The following is a 16,671-nucleotide window of genomic DNA, read 5'->3' as shown; positions in this document are numbered from 1 at the left end:
AAAGAACTTGATGCTTCTGTGACACGTGTTAGAAATATTGTGAGGTATGTGAGATCTTCGCCTGCAAGGACCTTAAAGTTTAAACAGTGTTGTGCACATGTAAAGGTAGAATGTACCAAAACGTTGTGTTTGGATGTTCCTACCAGGTGGAATTCCACCTATTTGATGTTGGATACAGCACAACACTTTGAAAAAGCCTTTGACAAGTTGCATCTTTTTGATGATGGATTTTCTGCATATCAATGTTCTCATCTTTGTGAAGATGGTGGTAATGCACGTCCTCTTGAATCTAATGATTGGGTGAATGTGAGGAATGTGATAGAGTTTCTTGCAAGATTTCACGAGCTAACTAAAAAAGTTTCAGGTTCACGTTATGTCACTTGTAATTCTCATTTTGAGGATGTATCTGAACTTTATTGTCATTTGAAAATGTGTTTAGCTAGTGAGGATGAGCATTTGAGAAAAATGGCTGAGCAAATGCAAGAAAAGTTCAAGAAGTATTGGGGTGAGCCTGAAAAGATGAATAAAATAATTTTTATTGCTTCCGTCTTGGATCCACGTAACAAATTTGAATATGTTGAGGGAGCACTTGAAGAACTTTTTGGGGAGGAAAAAGGGAAGAAAATAAATGCTGAGGTATATGCTTATATGAATTCTTTGTTTGGAGAGTATCTAAAAAAGTATTCAACCGAATCTTGTCCTCAATCTCCATCTAGTTCTACTTCATCTAACAACACATCTAATATACCTAGTAGGAGTGTTATAAGTGCATCAAAAATAAGGACTGAGCTTAGCTTGAAGAAACAAAAGGAAGATAATGGAAGTGGGGGTGCTAAATTAGAGTTGGATAAATACATTAGTGAAGAACAAAAGCCTTTTAGTGAAGAATTTGATATCTTGAGTTGGTGGAAAACACATGCTCCTAGATTTCCTATTCTTTCGGAGTTGGCTCGTGATGTGTTGGCAATTCCAATTTCTAGTGTGGCGTCGGAATGCACGTTTAGAACTGGTGGCCGCATTCTTGATTTATTTAGGAGTTCATTGACTCCTAAATATGTGCAAGCTCTTATTTGTGTTCAAGATTGGCTTAGAGAAGAGAAAAATCCTATTAGTGTTGAAGAAGACTTGAAGTATCTTGAGGAACTCGAGCTTGGTAAGCTTTAATATTTTGTGTATATTTTAATTCAAAATAATATATCATGCTTTTTCATTTGTATGACATATTTGGTCGTATTATCTTTAGATATGGAAAATAATGGAAGCACTACTAGCATTGTTTGATGTATAGTTGCAACTTGCATCTTGAGTAGTAAGTTTAATACTCTATTTGTTTGGTGATATACTTAATATTTTGTAGTTTTGTTTTATTATCATCAAAATATAATATTCTAACTTATGATTTATATTTTTTTTAGGTTCAAGTGCAATCATGCCCCGTGCTCCTGCTCAACGCTCCGATATTTGGGAATACTTTGTGGTGAAAGAAGATAACGGAGAAGTTCGCAAAGTAGAGTGCAAACATTGTGGTATACACAATTGAACCAAAATAAGAAATACCGAACCGTACCGAAATATTTTGGTATGATATTTGGTATACACAATTGATAAACTGAATACCGAACCGAAATTCTTAAATACCGAATGCCCACCCCTACCTGAAACGCTAAAAAATGAGGAACGGTCATGGCGAGACAATGACTATTGTTTCTTAGGTCATTTTTTATGGTGCGGCAAAATTTTTAGGCGATTCGGGTCCGGTCGCGGAGCAGTTTTTACCCGATTTAGGGTCAGGATCGATTTTCACAGAGAGCTAAAATTTGAAATCGAGTATCTATCTAGTGTAGAGTTGCGTAAGTGTTCCAAATTGCACTTTTACTCATTTTTGGGGTTTTCTTTTTTACTTCTATTACTATCAAAATACAAATGGTAAATACAACTAGATTGAGCTAAGAGTTAAACTAAAAAGGGTTGTTCAAATGGTTTAAAAGGCACTAGGGTAATGACTTTCACCTAGATGGTTAATTGACTGGTAATTGAATCTAAGACACGATTGACATAATTAGGGAGTATGATATAACCATTGCATGATATTACCCACTATACACCTCTCGGTGGTTCAAGTGATTTTGCCCGATTTGACTTTCTCAAGACCAATTGGGTATGCAAATATGCACAGGCAACTAGGGTTCAAGTCGGGTATTACTCTCTCGAGGTTTAACCCTTTAATTGAGACTATCAATCTCTTGAGTATGCCCTAATTCCTTGTTGGACCAATTTCGGAGACTTAGGCTCTCTTTCTCAAGAAGAGCCCTAGTCAACTAAACACAAACTAGTGTTTGCAACCACTAGTTCAGCAATTAACCATGAAATTGGTATCAAACACCCATAGTCAATCTAGCCTTAAAATACACGACCCATCAATTACCCACACTAGGGTTGAGCCACAACCCTAGCTTATGGGTCTAGCTACTCATAATTAAAGAAGAAAAGCAAGAAATAGATGAAGAATAACTCATATTAATTAATCACCAAGGTAAATAACAAGATTTATTGATGAAAAGTAGATAAAATTTCCCAAAATGGCTAAAAAAGGCGAACCCACGAGCGCAACTACGTTACAAAACTATCTCATACCCTAAAAATGGGAAAATAAATTATTTATACTAAGCTAAAAGTTCTGGACAAAAATGCCCCTGCGGGGTTAGTGTAGACCGCACAAAATGGTGTGCGGCTGCACTAGAGCTCTGAACTTGAAAATACAGCTCTCTGAACTTAGGCAATGCGGACCGCACATAATGGACTGCAGCCGCATAGGCTTCTAGTGCGGTCCGCATAAAATGGACCGCGAACCGCATATGCTTCAATCCTCAAATATGGCACCTCTCTGATCTTGGGTTCTGCGGACCGCACTAAATCGAGTGCAGCCGCATTGCCTTCAGTGCGGACCGCACAAAACCTAGTGCGTCCGTATTGCAGCTTTGCCTGGAAATCCACCTCTCTGAATCTCCTAATACGGATCGCACAGAATGGTGTGCGACCGCACTGGGCCTGCTTTGCCTGAGCTTGTCTTGTTGTTGGCACTTGTGCAGGTTTCACTCCTTTTGAGCTGATTTTTGACATCTTGTCACTTTGTTGATCAAACCTACAATCAAGCATAACTTGTGATCATTGTAAGAAGCAAGAAGGAGTATAAAATGTATTAAAATCCCTAGTTATCATTACCTCCCAAGAAGCACCTGATTTAACGTCGCGGCACGACGCAGGTTACCATCAATCACTTGAGATGGATCATTGCCACCACGTGGCTGTCATCAAACTTGCCAAGATAGTGCTTGACTCTGTTCCCATTAACTCTGAAGATCTCACCATTTTTTTCTCAAATCAAGAGCACCAAATGGAGTCACAAGCACCACTTCAAAAGGTCTACTCCATTTTGACTTAAGCTTTCCCGGAATCAGTCGTAACCGAGAGTTGAACAAGAGAACCAAATCACCTACTTTGAACTCCTTGCCACGAGCATACTTGTCATGTAAATACTTCATCTTGTCCTTATATAAGGACGAGATGGAATAAGCATGAAACCGGAACTTATCAAGCTCATTATGTTGCTCCACCCGAAGATTTGCTGCAACATCCCATTTAAGATTTAACTTCCTCAAAGCCCACATGGCCTTGTGCTCTAACTCAACCAGTAGATGGAAAGCTTTCCCAAACACCAACCAGTATGGAGACATACCAATCAGAGTCTTGCAAGCAGTCCTGTAAGCCCACAAAGCATCATCTAATTTCTTTGACCAGTCAGTTCTATTTGCATTGACGGTCTTTGACAATATGCTCTTAATCTACCCGTTGAAGAACTCAACTTTCCCACTAGCCTGAGGATAATAAGGGGTTGAAACCTTATGATTGGCACCATACCTTGCAAGCAAAGTATCAAATGCCTTATTGCAGAAATGAGAACCCCCATCACTGATGATTGCTCGAGGAGTGCCAAAGCGAATAAATATACTCTTCTTAAGAAAAGACACAACACTCTGGGCCTCATTATTGGGTAAAGCCACGACCTCAACGCACTTGGAAACATAATCAACGGCCACCAGAATGTATGTGTTACCACATGTACTTACAAAAGGTCCCATGAAGTCGATGCCCCACACATCAAATATGTCAACCTCAAGAATAGTGGTGAGAGACATTTCATCCTTCTTTGAAATTCTACCAGCTCTCTGGCACTCATCACATCTCTTCACAAGATTACCCGTATCCTTGTACAATGTTGGCCAATAAAATCCATAGCTAAGCACCTTTGAAGTCGTCCTTGCCTCACCATGGTGACCATAGTAGGGAGAGGAATGAAAATCATCAAGAATACTCAGTTGCTCCTCTTCTAGAACACATCTTCAGATCATACCATCATTGCAAATTTTGAACAAATAAGGCTCATCCCAGTAGTAGTCCAAGCTATCCCGTTTGAGCTTCTTCCTTTGGTTAGAAGAGAGCTCACACGGAACAATACTAGTCACAAGAAAGTTGGCAACATCCACAAACTAAGGCATGATATTCATAGATACAGAGAGGAGTTGCTCATCAGGGAATGAATCATTAATTTCAAGGCCATCACAAGGCCTCCCCTCTTCCTCCAAGCGGGACAAGTGTTCCGCCACTTGGTTTTCACTCCTTTCCAATCAATAATCTCAAGGTCAAACTCTTGAATTAATAGAACCCATCTCATCAACCTTGCTTTGGAATCCTTCTTTGTCATCAAGTAGCGGAGTGCTTCATGGTCAGTATGAACTATTACCTTGGGCCCCATGAGATAAGGCCTAAATTTCTCCATTGCAAACACAATTTCTAGCAACTCTTTTTCCATCACCGTGTAATTCACTTGAGCATCATTCATTCTCTTGCTTGCATAATACACCGGGTGAAACATCTTGTTGACTCTTTGACCCAAGACAACTCCTACCGTAACGTCACTTGCATCACACATGAGCTCAAAAGGTAAGCTCCAATAGGGTGCGATAATAATGGGAGTGGTGTCAATTTGTACTTGAGAAATTCAAAATCCTTCATGTATTCATCATTAAACACGAACTTGGCATCCTTTTCTAATAACTTGCACAAAGGGTTCACTATCTTAGAAAAGTCTTTGATGAATCTTCGGTAGAACCCCGCATGTCTAAGAAAACTTCTAACCCCCTTGACAGAAGTAGGATGAGGAAGCTTTGAAATCATTTCAATTTTGGCCTTGTCCACCTCTATACCATGCTTTGAAATCTTATGGCCAAGGACAATACCCTCCTCGACCATAAAGTGGCATTTCTCCCAGTTAAGCACTAGATTTGTCTCCTCACATCGGGTCAACACTTTGTCAATGTTCCTCAAACACTCATCAAATGAGTCCCCTACGTCACTGAAATCATCCATAAATACCTCCAAAAAGTCCTCCACCGTGTCGATAAAAATAGCCATCATACATCGCTGGAAGGTAGCTGGTGCATTACACAAACCAAAAGGCATCCTAGAAAATGCAAAGGTGCCATACGGACACGTGAAGGTTGATTTCTCTAGATCTTCCGAAGCAATCAAAATCTGGTTGTAACCTGAGTATCCATCCAAAAAACAGTAGAAGACACGCCCAACAAGTATATCCAGCATCTGGTCAAGAAATGGCAATGGAAACTGATCCTTGCGGGTAACTTTATTCAGCTTCTGGTAGTCCATGCATACCCTCCATCCGGTGACAGTCCTGGTGGGAATCAACTCATTCTGCTCATTGGTAACTACAATCATACCACCCTTTTTTGGCACATATTGCACCGGCAAAGTCCAAGAACTATCTGAGATGGGGTACACAACCCTTTTATCTAGCCACTTGATCACCTCATTTTTGACAACCTCTTGTATAACCTCGTTCAACCTCCTTTGATGTTCCACAGAGGGTTTGGCATCATCTTCAAGTATGATCTTGTGCATGCAAAAGGCAGGGCTTATTCCCTGAATATTAGCTAGAGTCCATCCAATTACCTTCTTTTTTCTTTGGAGCACCTCCAGTGTCGTATCTACCTGCACGTTAGTAAGACAAGACGAAAGAATAACAAGTAAAGTTGAACTAGGGCCTAAGAATTCATACCTAAGATGTGAGGGCAAAGGCTTCAACTCCAAAACGGGAGGTTCCTCAATTGAGGGCTTTGTTGGTGGAGTCTTTCTATTCTCAAGATCCAAAGAGAGCTTTCGAGGCTCATAAGAGTAAGAGCCATTCCATGTAAAGTATTGACACACTCCACCCCGACTTCATCCTTATTGACATCAAGGTTCAACAATACTGCTTCTAGAGGATCCTCCACATTGATAAGTGCACTAGTATCATCAACTATCACTTCCGTGACAAGATCCACAAAAGAGCACACTTCAGTACTGTTGGGCTGCTTCATTGATTTGCACACATGAAAGACCACTTTTTCATCACCCACCCGGAAGGTGAGCTCCCCTGCTTTCACATCAACCAATGGCTTCCCAATTGCAAGGAAAGGTCTTCCTAATATGATCGGAACCTCATAATCAACCTCGCAGTCCAAAATCACAAAGCTAGTAGGTAAAATAAACTTGTCCTCCCGAACAAGGACATCATCAATAATACCAAGAGGCCTCTTTATTATTCTATCCGCCATTTGCAACCTCATTAAAGTGGGTCGCGGTTGACCAATACCCAAATTTTTGAACATGGAGTAAGGCATCAAATTGATGCTCGCTCCTAAGTCACACAATGCCTTTGCAAAATCGGCACTCCCAATGGTACATAGAATGGTGAAAGCGTTGGGATCTTCAAGTTTTGGAGCCATCGAATGCACAATTGCACTTACTTGATGAGTCATTTTGATGGTCTCACAATCCATGAATCTCTTTTTACTCACCAAGTCTTTCATGAATTTGGTGTAACCCGACATTTGATCAAGAGCTTCCATCAAAGGAACATTGATTGACAAGCTTTTTATCATCTCTATGAACTTCTTAAATTGGTTTTCATTCATTTTCTTCGCAAGCCATTGAGGGTAAGGTGGAGGAGGCCTTGGCAAGGGAGCCTTAGCCTTGGGCAACACCGTTTCCGGCATGTCTATCACGTGTTCCCTAGACGGGTTCATAATTATGCCCTGATCCCCTATTAATTGCTTTCCCCGTATTTTTTTCTGCTTTTTTGATTTGTCGGGATGTTTGGTTTTGAGTTTCGGAGAGTTTTGGGACACTTAGTCCCTAAATGAGAGTTTATGTTTTAGAAATTGGATCGAAGTCGGAGCAGTGTAAAGACGGACTTGGAATAGAATTCCGTTGGTTTCGTTAGCTTCGTTGGGTGATTTTGGGCTTAGGGGCGTGTTCGGATTATGTTTTGGAGTTCCGCAGATAATTTAGGCTTGAAATGCCAAAAGTTGAATTTTTTGAAGTTTCCGGTTTGATAGTGAAATTTTGATATTGGGGTCGGAATGAAATTCTGGAAGTTGGAGTAGCTTCATAGTGTTAAATGTGATGTGCTTGCAAAATTTTAGGTCATTCAGACGAGGTTGATAGACTTTTTGATCGAAAACGTTATTTGAGAGTTTTGGAGTTCTTAGGCTTGAATCCTATGTTAAATTGGTATTTTGATGTTGTTTTAAGCGTTTCGAATGTTGGAACAAGTTTGAATTATGTTTTAGGATTGGTTGACATGTTTGGTTGAGGTCCCGGGGGCCTCGGGTATGTTTCGGATGCTCAACGGGTCATTTTGGAACTTAGAGAAATTGTAGAAAATTGCAGCAGCCCAATTCTGGTTTCCTACTTCGCGTTCGCGAGTGGGGTCTCGCGTTCGCGAAAAGGAGCTGGGGCTGGGGCTGAGGGAGGTTTAATGCTTCGCGTTCGCGATGCTTTCCCCGTGTTTGTTTCTACTATTTTGATTTGTCGGGATGTTTGGTTTTGAGTTTCGGAGAGTTTTGGGACACTTAGTACCTAAATGAGAGTTTAAGTTTTAGAAATTGGATCGTAGTCGGAGCAGTGTAAAAACGGCCTCAGAATGAAATTTCCTTGGTTCCGTTAGCTCTGTTGAATGATTTCCACGTTAGGGGCGTGTTTGGACTATGTTTTGGAGGTGTGTAGCTCCGTAGTGTTGAATGTGGTGTGCTTGCAAAATTTCAGGTCATTCGGACGAGGTTTGATAGATTTTCCGATTGAAAGCGTAATTTGAGAGTTTTGGAGTTCTTAGGCTTGAATCCTATGTTAAATTGGTGTATTGATGTTGTTTTGAGCGTTCCAAAGGTTGGAACAAGTTTGAATGATGTTTTAGGATTGGTTGACATGTTTGGTTGAGGTCCCTGGGGCCTCGGGTATATTTCGGATGCTCAACGGGTCATTTTAGAACTTAGAGAAATTGTAGAAATTTGAAGTAGCCCAGTTCTAGTTTCCTTCTTCGCATTCGCAAGTGGGGTCTCGCGTTTGCGAAGAGGAGCTAGGGCTGGGGGAGGTTTAATGCTTCGCGTTTGCGAAGTTTCTCCCGCGTTCGCGAAGTTGAGAGGTCTTATACCTACGCATTCCGATGGTGTTCCCGCGTTCGCGTAGGAGGAGGAGATTGTCCATCCCGTTCGTGACTAGGCATCACATTCGTGATAAAGAAAAGCTGGACCAAGCGAAGTTGTGCTTTGCGAATGCGAGGGTCCTTCCGCGTTCGAGAAGAAGGAAATACCTGGGCAAATTGTTTAAGTTCAAAATTGAGGGTTTAGCCATTTTTGTGAAAACTAGAGCTTGGGAGCTCGGATTTTTTTTTATATCAAGCTTATGTTCTCAATATATTTATTCAGAAGTTAAAGCAGTTAGTCTGCATTAAAATAATACATGAAACAATGTGAGTATTCAATAAGAATGAAATTATTGTAATTGCTTTAACACATTGACCACTAAACCTAGATTAAGACTAAAGGTCAAAACCTCTAGGAAAGATGGTTACAGAAAAAAGCCATTAGACCTATCTAAAGAAGCTGCCTGGGGGATGCCTGCATTCCGTACCAGAAGTAGACTCAGAAGTCGTACTACTCAGGTGGATAAGCTATATTTTGGGCCTATCACTAGACAGGCAATCAACATTCCAGCAATTAGGGGTCCCCTGATGACCAAGAATAGGTGTTATCTTCCCGTCTTTGCTCGTTTCATTCCTGTATTACTAAATGGAGACATGCTAGGGCTCATTCGAGGATTCATGCTCGGGCTTTCTTCCTTTAATGTACCATTTAGCATGGACAATTCCCTTAGTTGTTGTTTCTTATAAACATCCATAGATTCATCCACAGGCTTTAAGAGGTTCTCTAGGATTGAAACTGCATGATCGATACGGGCATCAATGATGTCTTCCGGAAATTCAGCCTCCACCAGGAGATGTAGTGGCTCTTTGAGGTGCTCGTACCCAGGTTTATCTTTCAATTTCTCTTCCTATACGAGGGGGAAGAGAACAATGCAAAATTGCAAAAGACAAAAACAAATACACCATGAGCAATTTAAAAATTCCCACGTGGTCCCAGAATTCGACCGACAAAATTATAATTTGGGAACTTCTCCACTGGAACATCCAGTCTTATGACTTTCTTCACAACAAGAGTGGTTGCAGTTCCCGGCACAACATGCCAATCCAGGGGGGAAGGTTGAAACAGAGCCATTTTCTGGAGGAGTCTGTTTTCCTCAGTTTGCATTGCACTCCATGCCCCTACATTTATCTGACCTCCATTCATCTGTTGACTGATCGATCTATGTGGACTCTCTTGTCCCATCCTTTCCTGATCTACAAACTGATTTGACAACAATGCCGATGCTCGCATGATTTCTTGGTTTAGAAGCCTACTGCATATAGGCAGTATCTGCATGAATGGCCCCAATTTTTGCCTCTCTCCCAATAAATCGGCCAAATATCTTTCACGATCTGTAAGAGAAGAAGACCTCTGAAGTGGATCATGGATTCTAGTAGGAGAGTACTGGAAATAACTCCCAGGGGGTATTCTATTCTCCATATTCATCATCTGATAAAAACCCAACTTTTCCCTAGGAACAGCTGTGTTGATGGTTAAGGAAAAAGATGAAGGTGGGGGAAGAGAAGCTGAAGTCTGCTTCCCCCTTGATTTGAGGGTTTGAGCGAGGTTTTGAGGGATTTTCAGAGATATCGATTGGGTAACAATTCTAAACTCCTTTTTGCTTGTAACCCATTAATCTAAACATGAATTCATCATTTAATTTCAGAATTTGTATGAAAATTGGGGGAAAGTTCTTAGACCAAAAATTCAAGTTTTGATTGAGGATTTGACATTGGATTTGGATAATTTTGGTATGGTTAGACTCGTGAGAGTATGAGGATTCTGAAAATATAAATTTTACCCAATTTCGCGATGTGGGCCCGAGGGGTATTTTGGTCATTTTACCTAATTTCGTGTATTAACTTAGAAGTTATTTGTGGAATCAGTTACTTGAAGTTATATTTACATTATGCAATTGAATTGAATAGATTTGGGCCATTTGGAGTCGAGTACTCGTGGCAAGAACGTGGTTTCGAGTTGATTATTGAGCCAGTTCGAGGTAAGTGGCTTGCCTAAACTTGTGTAGGGGAAACTCCCTTAGGATTTGGTATTATTGATATTTGGAATACCTTGTACGTGAGGTGACGAGTGCGTACTTGTGCTAATTGTTGAAAATCCGATTTTCTTTAAGTAAATTTAATTATGTTCCTTTTCCTGTTTATACTACTTGCAATTTAAGCTTGTTGTTAGCTTAGAGAATCATGCCTAATTGACTTAATTACTTTATTTGCTTAAACTGTCTTATTTGGACTACGTGAAGTATGCTAGGTTAGAAATACCTGTTAATCTTGGTGTAAAATTGAATTAAATTGTGTGTTTCTTCGTGTTGTTACTGCGTGTTTACTTTGGGATTACGGGGCGGACACACACACACACACACACACACACACACACACACACACACACACACACACACACACACACACACACACACACACACACACACACACACACATATATATATATATATATATATATATATATATATATATATATATATATATATATATATATATATATATATATATATATATATATTTGCAACAAATAATAAAACCACTTTGTATTGAGGATACCGAGAGATCCTTAACATAGATATTGAGGATACTAAAAGATCCTCGGGATACTAAGAGATCCTCGGGATACTGAGAGATCCCCGACATCCATATTGAGGATACTAAGAGATCCTCAGTTGTTATCTCTTTGTTGAGCTATACTTCCTTCCGTGATTATTTTGTTCCGTTGTAGTTGTTGTTGTTCTTTCTATTCTATGTTATTTCTTACTGTTGCACTTAATTTTACTGTCTTATTCTACACTGTCATTCCTTATATTTTATTTAATCTTAGTAGGGCCCTGACTTTCCTCGTCACTACCCGACCGAGGTTAGGCTTGACACTTATTGATTACCACTGTGGTGTACTCATGCCCTTTCTGTACATATTTTTCATGTGCAGATCTAGGTACTTCGACTCAGTCCTATCATCCTTGAGGTGAGGTGACTTTCCCAGAGACTTCAAGGTATATCTGCCGCGTCCGCAGACCGAGGAGTCCCTTTCTATTCTCTCTTTAAGTATTAGCCCTTCTGTATTTACTTGTGTTAGACATTCTAGAGTTAGATACTTGTAGACATTCAATTGTACTTACTCCACAAATTGTTTATTTTCCGCATTTGTTAGGCTTACCTAGTCGTAGAGACTAGGTACCGTCACGATAGTTCACGGAGGGCGAACTGGGGTCGTGACAACTTCCTTTTGCTTGGAAGTGTTCACTTTACCACCTCAACCGCTTCTAGTAATCACCGCCATTGCATGCCCGGTATTGTTCCCACCCTTCAGGTTTACTACCATATCACTAGGTAGATCCCCCTTAGGGAGAGTATTCAAAGATTGTGAAATCTGGCCAAGTTGAACCTCCAAGTTTCGGATTGAAATATTATGGGATGCCAACTGAGCATCAGAGTCGGCATTCTGTTTCATCATTTGTTCAAACATCATCTCAATCCTTCCCATCTCATTATTTGACGAGCTCGGACCTTGGGACGAAAATGGAGGCGGGTTGTTTGGTTGTTGATATATCGGAGGTCTTTGAAAACCTTGCCCCCGATTTCCTTGATTGCCATTATTCCAAACCCCTTGGTTGTTGTTTTCTCCCCAATTGTTATTATTGCCACTCCAGTTGCCCTGGTTGTTCTGATTGCCACAATTCTGATTTTTGTTCCCCCAGTTGCTATTGCCTTGTTAGTTTTGATTCCCCCAATTTCCTTGGGATATCTACTGTTATTATTGGTTAGGAGCATTGCCCCTCTGTCTTTGGTAATTTTTTACATACTGCACTTCTTCATTTTGCTCATCATAGCCCCCATCTTGATTGAAACCACCACTACCTTGGTCATATTGATCCGGACTATTTTGACCTTGTTGACCTCTTTGTCGCCTCTTGTTGACAAACATGTTGATACCTTCCATAGAATTTACTTGTCTAGGAGCTTGAACTTGTTGCAATTAAGCTTTTGCCAACTGGTTCATTGTTGTAGTTAACTCTGTTATTGTTTGGCCATGGTCATGGAGCTCTTTGTGCAAGTGAATGACAGTGGGGTCACCCTGTGGCACATTAGCTCGACTTTGCCAAGCTGAAGAAGTATCAGCCATCTCATCAAGACTATCACAGACCTCAGCAGAAGGTAGCTTTATGAAATTATCCCTGCTAACTGGTTCACCATACATTGATTGGTCGTGTTTATACCCCGATAAAATATTTGTTGAATCATTACTTCAGTCATATCATTGTTGGGGCATTCCTTGACCATAGTTCTATATCGATCCCACATTTCATGAAGAGGTTCATTTGGTTCCTGTTTGAATGCTAAGATTTCATCCCTCAATGTCGTCATATATCCTGGTGAGAAAAACTTGGCTATGAACCTATCAGCCAACTCATCCTATGTAGTGATAGAATGGTTGGGAAGCCTCTCGAGCCAGTCCAAAGCTTTCCCTCTAAGTGAGAAAGGGAATAATCTCAATCTCAATGCATCCTCCGACACATTAGTGTGTTTGCTTCCCCAATAGGTATCCACAAAACCTTAAAGATGTTTATATACATTCTGATGGGGAACACATGTGAAATACCATTGCTGCTCTAATGCATTCAGCATCACATTTGTAATTTGAAAATTGCCCGCCTGGATTCGGGGTGAGACAATTGCACTTGCATATCCTTCATTTGGAAGCACCCGAGGAGCGACTCTTGGAGGAGCGGGGAGGGTTCGGAACATTATCATTGGCCTGGAGGCCTCTCCTTTGAGCTTGAGTCACTATGGATACCTCATCATCAATATTAATATCTACCTCCTCCCCCGGAATAACATTTCCAACATTATCGTTGTTTGCAATTTTGTACCTAAATTGATGACATACACAAATTAGTAACACAGAAGGAAAGAAAAACAAAACACAAAACTAGTCAGATAGATAGCCAAAACCGTTTAGCTCCCCGACAACGGCGCCAAAAAGTGATCGGGGCCAACCCTACACCACTATAGAGTGGCAAGAGCGGTCGATGCAACTTTTACACGAGAAGTTCGGGATCGAACACATGGAGCTAGATATATTTGGAGTTGGATTTCTATCTAATCTAGCAATGTGTAGTGCTCTTGATTACACTTCCAATCATTCTTGTTTGTTTTCTATTTCTAATTTTAGACTAATGATGCACGAAATTAAGCTAAGTAGATACGTTTGTAGGGTTTTCTAAATGGTAAAGAGGCACTAGGGAAGTGACTTTCTCCTAGGTGAGTATCTAACGAGATCTAGAACTTAGGGCAATGATGTTATAGTTGGGGTCATGACGCTACTCATTCTATACCTCTCGGTAGTTTGAGTGACTTTGCCCTAATTGGATTTCTCAATCCCAATTGGGTGTTCAATTTGTGCAAGCAATGTTGGCTCAAGTCGGGTATTACTATATCTAGGTTTAACCCTTTAATTGGGGCTATCAATCTCTTGAATACACCCCAATTCCTTGTTGGCCTGAAATTCCTAGACTTAATCTCTCTTTCTCAAGAAGAGCCTAAGTCATAAAGGCACAAATTAGTGTTTCCAACCACTAATTCAACATAGAAAGCATAAATCAAGCCAAATATCAATCATCCATAAACATCTAAGCCCTAAAATAAGAGACCCATTAAATACTCACACTAGGGTTGAGCCACAACCCTAGCTAATGGGTCTAGCTACTCATAATAACTGAAGAAATCAAAGATTGAGATGAAGAATAACCCATAAAAACTAATTGCAAGATAAAACTCTAAGATTCATTGTTAAACAAGCTACAAAATTACTCTAAATAGGTAAAAACGGCGTTCACGTGTTCTACCGAAGATAAGATGACCTAAAAATCTGAAAAGTATTTATACACAGCTAAATTTTTCGGACAAAAATGCCCATGACGGAGATACCACTAACAACGGAAAATGGACCGCTGCAGCGGTGAGGCTACCGCGCCTACATAAAATCAAGCGCGGACCGCGGTCTTCAACATTTGGCTCAATTGCAGGCTCTCCGAACTTCTTCTCTGCGGACCGCGATAAATGGACCGTTGTCACGGTAGAGGCACCGCTGTTGCATAAAAGCACAACGGTCAGCGATGACTTGAAAATCCCCAAATGACAACTCTCTGATCTTTGACACCGAAGACCGTGAGAAAAGGACAGCTGTTGCGGTAGGTCCTTCGCGTCCGCGGTTGATTTTTTGCTATAGCGCTCAGTTGACTCAGCTTTGACTTGTGCAGGTTTTACTCCTTTTTAGCTGATTTTGACTTTCTTGTCTCTTTTTGACCAAACACTGCAAACAAGCACAACAAGTTAGCTTTTGGGAATACTTGTATACACTTTTAATCTAAAACTCAAGCAAAAAGGAGCATAAAATAGACTAGAATCCCTAGTTATCAACTATACCTTTTTTACTTTTCCAACTGGCTCACAAAATCCTATTTTTTTCACCTAGCCCTTAAAAGAATAACATGATTTTGACATTGCAAAAATGGTATCGAAAAGGAAAGATGCTCTTGCAGTACAAAAACAAACCAAGAAAAGGCGAGATAATGGTGAAAGAAAATTTGGTGGAACGAGAAAAGTATATCATCCTGTCAGAACTCACTTTGCGGTTCTTTGGGATTCTCAGAGATTGGTGGAATTCACTTGGAATTCAAGACAAAAACACTTTTCTTACTTCCCAAGACTTTGCCTTCAACATCAGAATCATACATAAAGTTTTCGGTGGAGATACTAGCTAAAGACAAGGAAAGATACGAAGACAACTCTTAAAGATAAAGTGTGTATCATTCGATAGAAATGACATTGACAAGCATTTTCAAAAAATGGCAAAGATATACTTCGAGATCGGTGGAGACATCAATCTAAAGCAAGCCTTTGTCTTTTCCCTTCCAAAGTTGTTGGCAAGCCGAACCATGACCATCATTGAAGAAAAGTTTCAGTCCATAACAATCCCACAAGTTGGCTACATCAGGCAAGATATTTTTGTTGCATTGGATGACATTTGTACAAAGCGCTCTTCCCCAAAACAAATTATCCAACACAATCCATAGCTTGACAAAGCATGCTGCAAATCTGATCTGATCACCGAATCAGGATGTTCCTACCACATATCTAGGCGATGGAGAGGATTTACGAGGTTCAGATGGCCAAGAATTCCATATGGGAAATCAAGGTCCAGGAGGCGTACAAAATATTTCCGACAAAGGAGACCAGGAAATTTTCACAAAAAGAACAGATGCTTTATTTGCCACAAGATTGGACATGTCACAAGAAATTGTCCCCAACCGAGTAAATCTGTCCAACTCTTGCAAGAAATTGAAGATTACACTGGCATACATCTTGGAAAAGAAGAAGACCTCGAGTCCATATTCTCTATGGACGATGAACCCAATGAAGAAACTCTATTCTCTCTTGATATATACGAAGATCATAGTGATACCACTATCAAATTTCCGTACCAGCCGCTAAAGCCCAAGAAGGGATCAATGCTATCACAGTCATCCCTCAAGTGGAACTCAAGGTTTATTCATCCAAACAGGATAAGCCAACTCGAGTCATTGCTCTTATTAACACTGGAGTTGCTTGTTCACTTATGAATCCTGTTGTTCTCCTTGAAGATCAATGGGTTCCCCACTTTAAGGATTTCAACACTGCATCAAATGGAATCTTGACTACCACCGTCATCAGAAAGCACCCAGTCACAATTGAGTTCTTTCCAGGATTGAAGTATATAACCAAACTGATAGGGTCAAATGTGCCAGGGAAAGATCTTATTGTTGGATTCGACATTTTCAAACAACTAAAAGATCAACTCAAGATCAAAGCTAATGGAATAACCTTCAAGAAGCAGTTCAAACCTTATTATGAAATTCCAAGGCTATTCCAAATTACCAACGATGAATAAATCAAGAAGATTGAACAAAATCTCATTGAGCATTCATGTGCTAAACCCCACAAGGATTTTATGAAGAAAAGAAAAAACCCGCTATGGAAGAACGAAGAGTTTTTTGTCAAGTTCCCTTTCAAGAAGAATGACAACA

At 40.3% G+C, this 16,671-nt stretch overlaps 2 protein-coding genes across 2 annotated transcripts; one reads left to right on the top strand and one right to left on the bottom strand.

Annotated features, from left to right (window-relative positions):
- The first annotated feature begins 519 nt into the window (after nt 1-519).
- On the top strand, nt 520-1,540 carry LOC107820667 (zinc finger BED domain-containing protein RICESLEEPER 2-like). Its single transcript, XM_075232406.1, has 2 exons — nt 520-1,153; nt 1,416-1,540. The coding sequence occupies exons 1-2, from the start codon at nt 520-522 to the stop codon at nt 1,538-1,540; spliced, it is 759 nt and encodes a 252-aa protein (XP_075088507.1).
- A 7,972-nt stretch (nt 1,541-9,512) lies between these two features.
- Nucleotides 9,513-10,117, bottom strand: LOC107820668 (KH domain-containing protein At1g09660/At1g09670-like). The gene has a single exon (XM_016646992.2). It carries the CDS (start codon nt 10,026-10,028, stop codon nt 9,513-9,515), a length of 516 nt encoding a protein of 171 aa, XP_016502478.2. The 5' UTR covers nt 10,029-10,117.
- Between the last annotated feature and the right edge of the window lie 6,554 nt (nt 10,118-16,671).

Source organism: Nicotiana tabacum, chromosome 16, assembly GCF_000715075.1.
Source record: "Nicotiana tabacum cultivar K326 chromosome 16, ASM71507v2, whole genome shotgun sequence".
In the NCBI taxonomy this organism is placed as follows: domain Eukaryota; kingdom Viridiplantae; phylum Streptophyta; class Magnoliopsida; order Solanales; family Solanaceae; genus Nicotiana; species Nicotiana tabacum.
The sequence above is the reverse complement of the archived record's forward strand: the minus strand, read 5'-3'. Positions and strand labels throughout refer to the sequence as shown.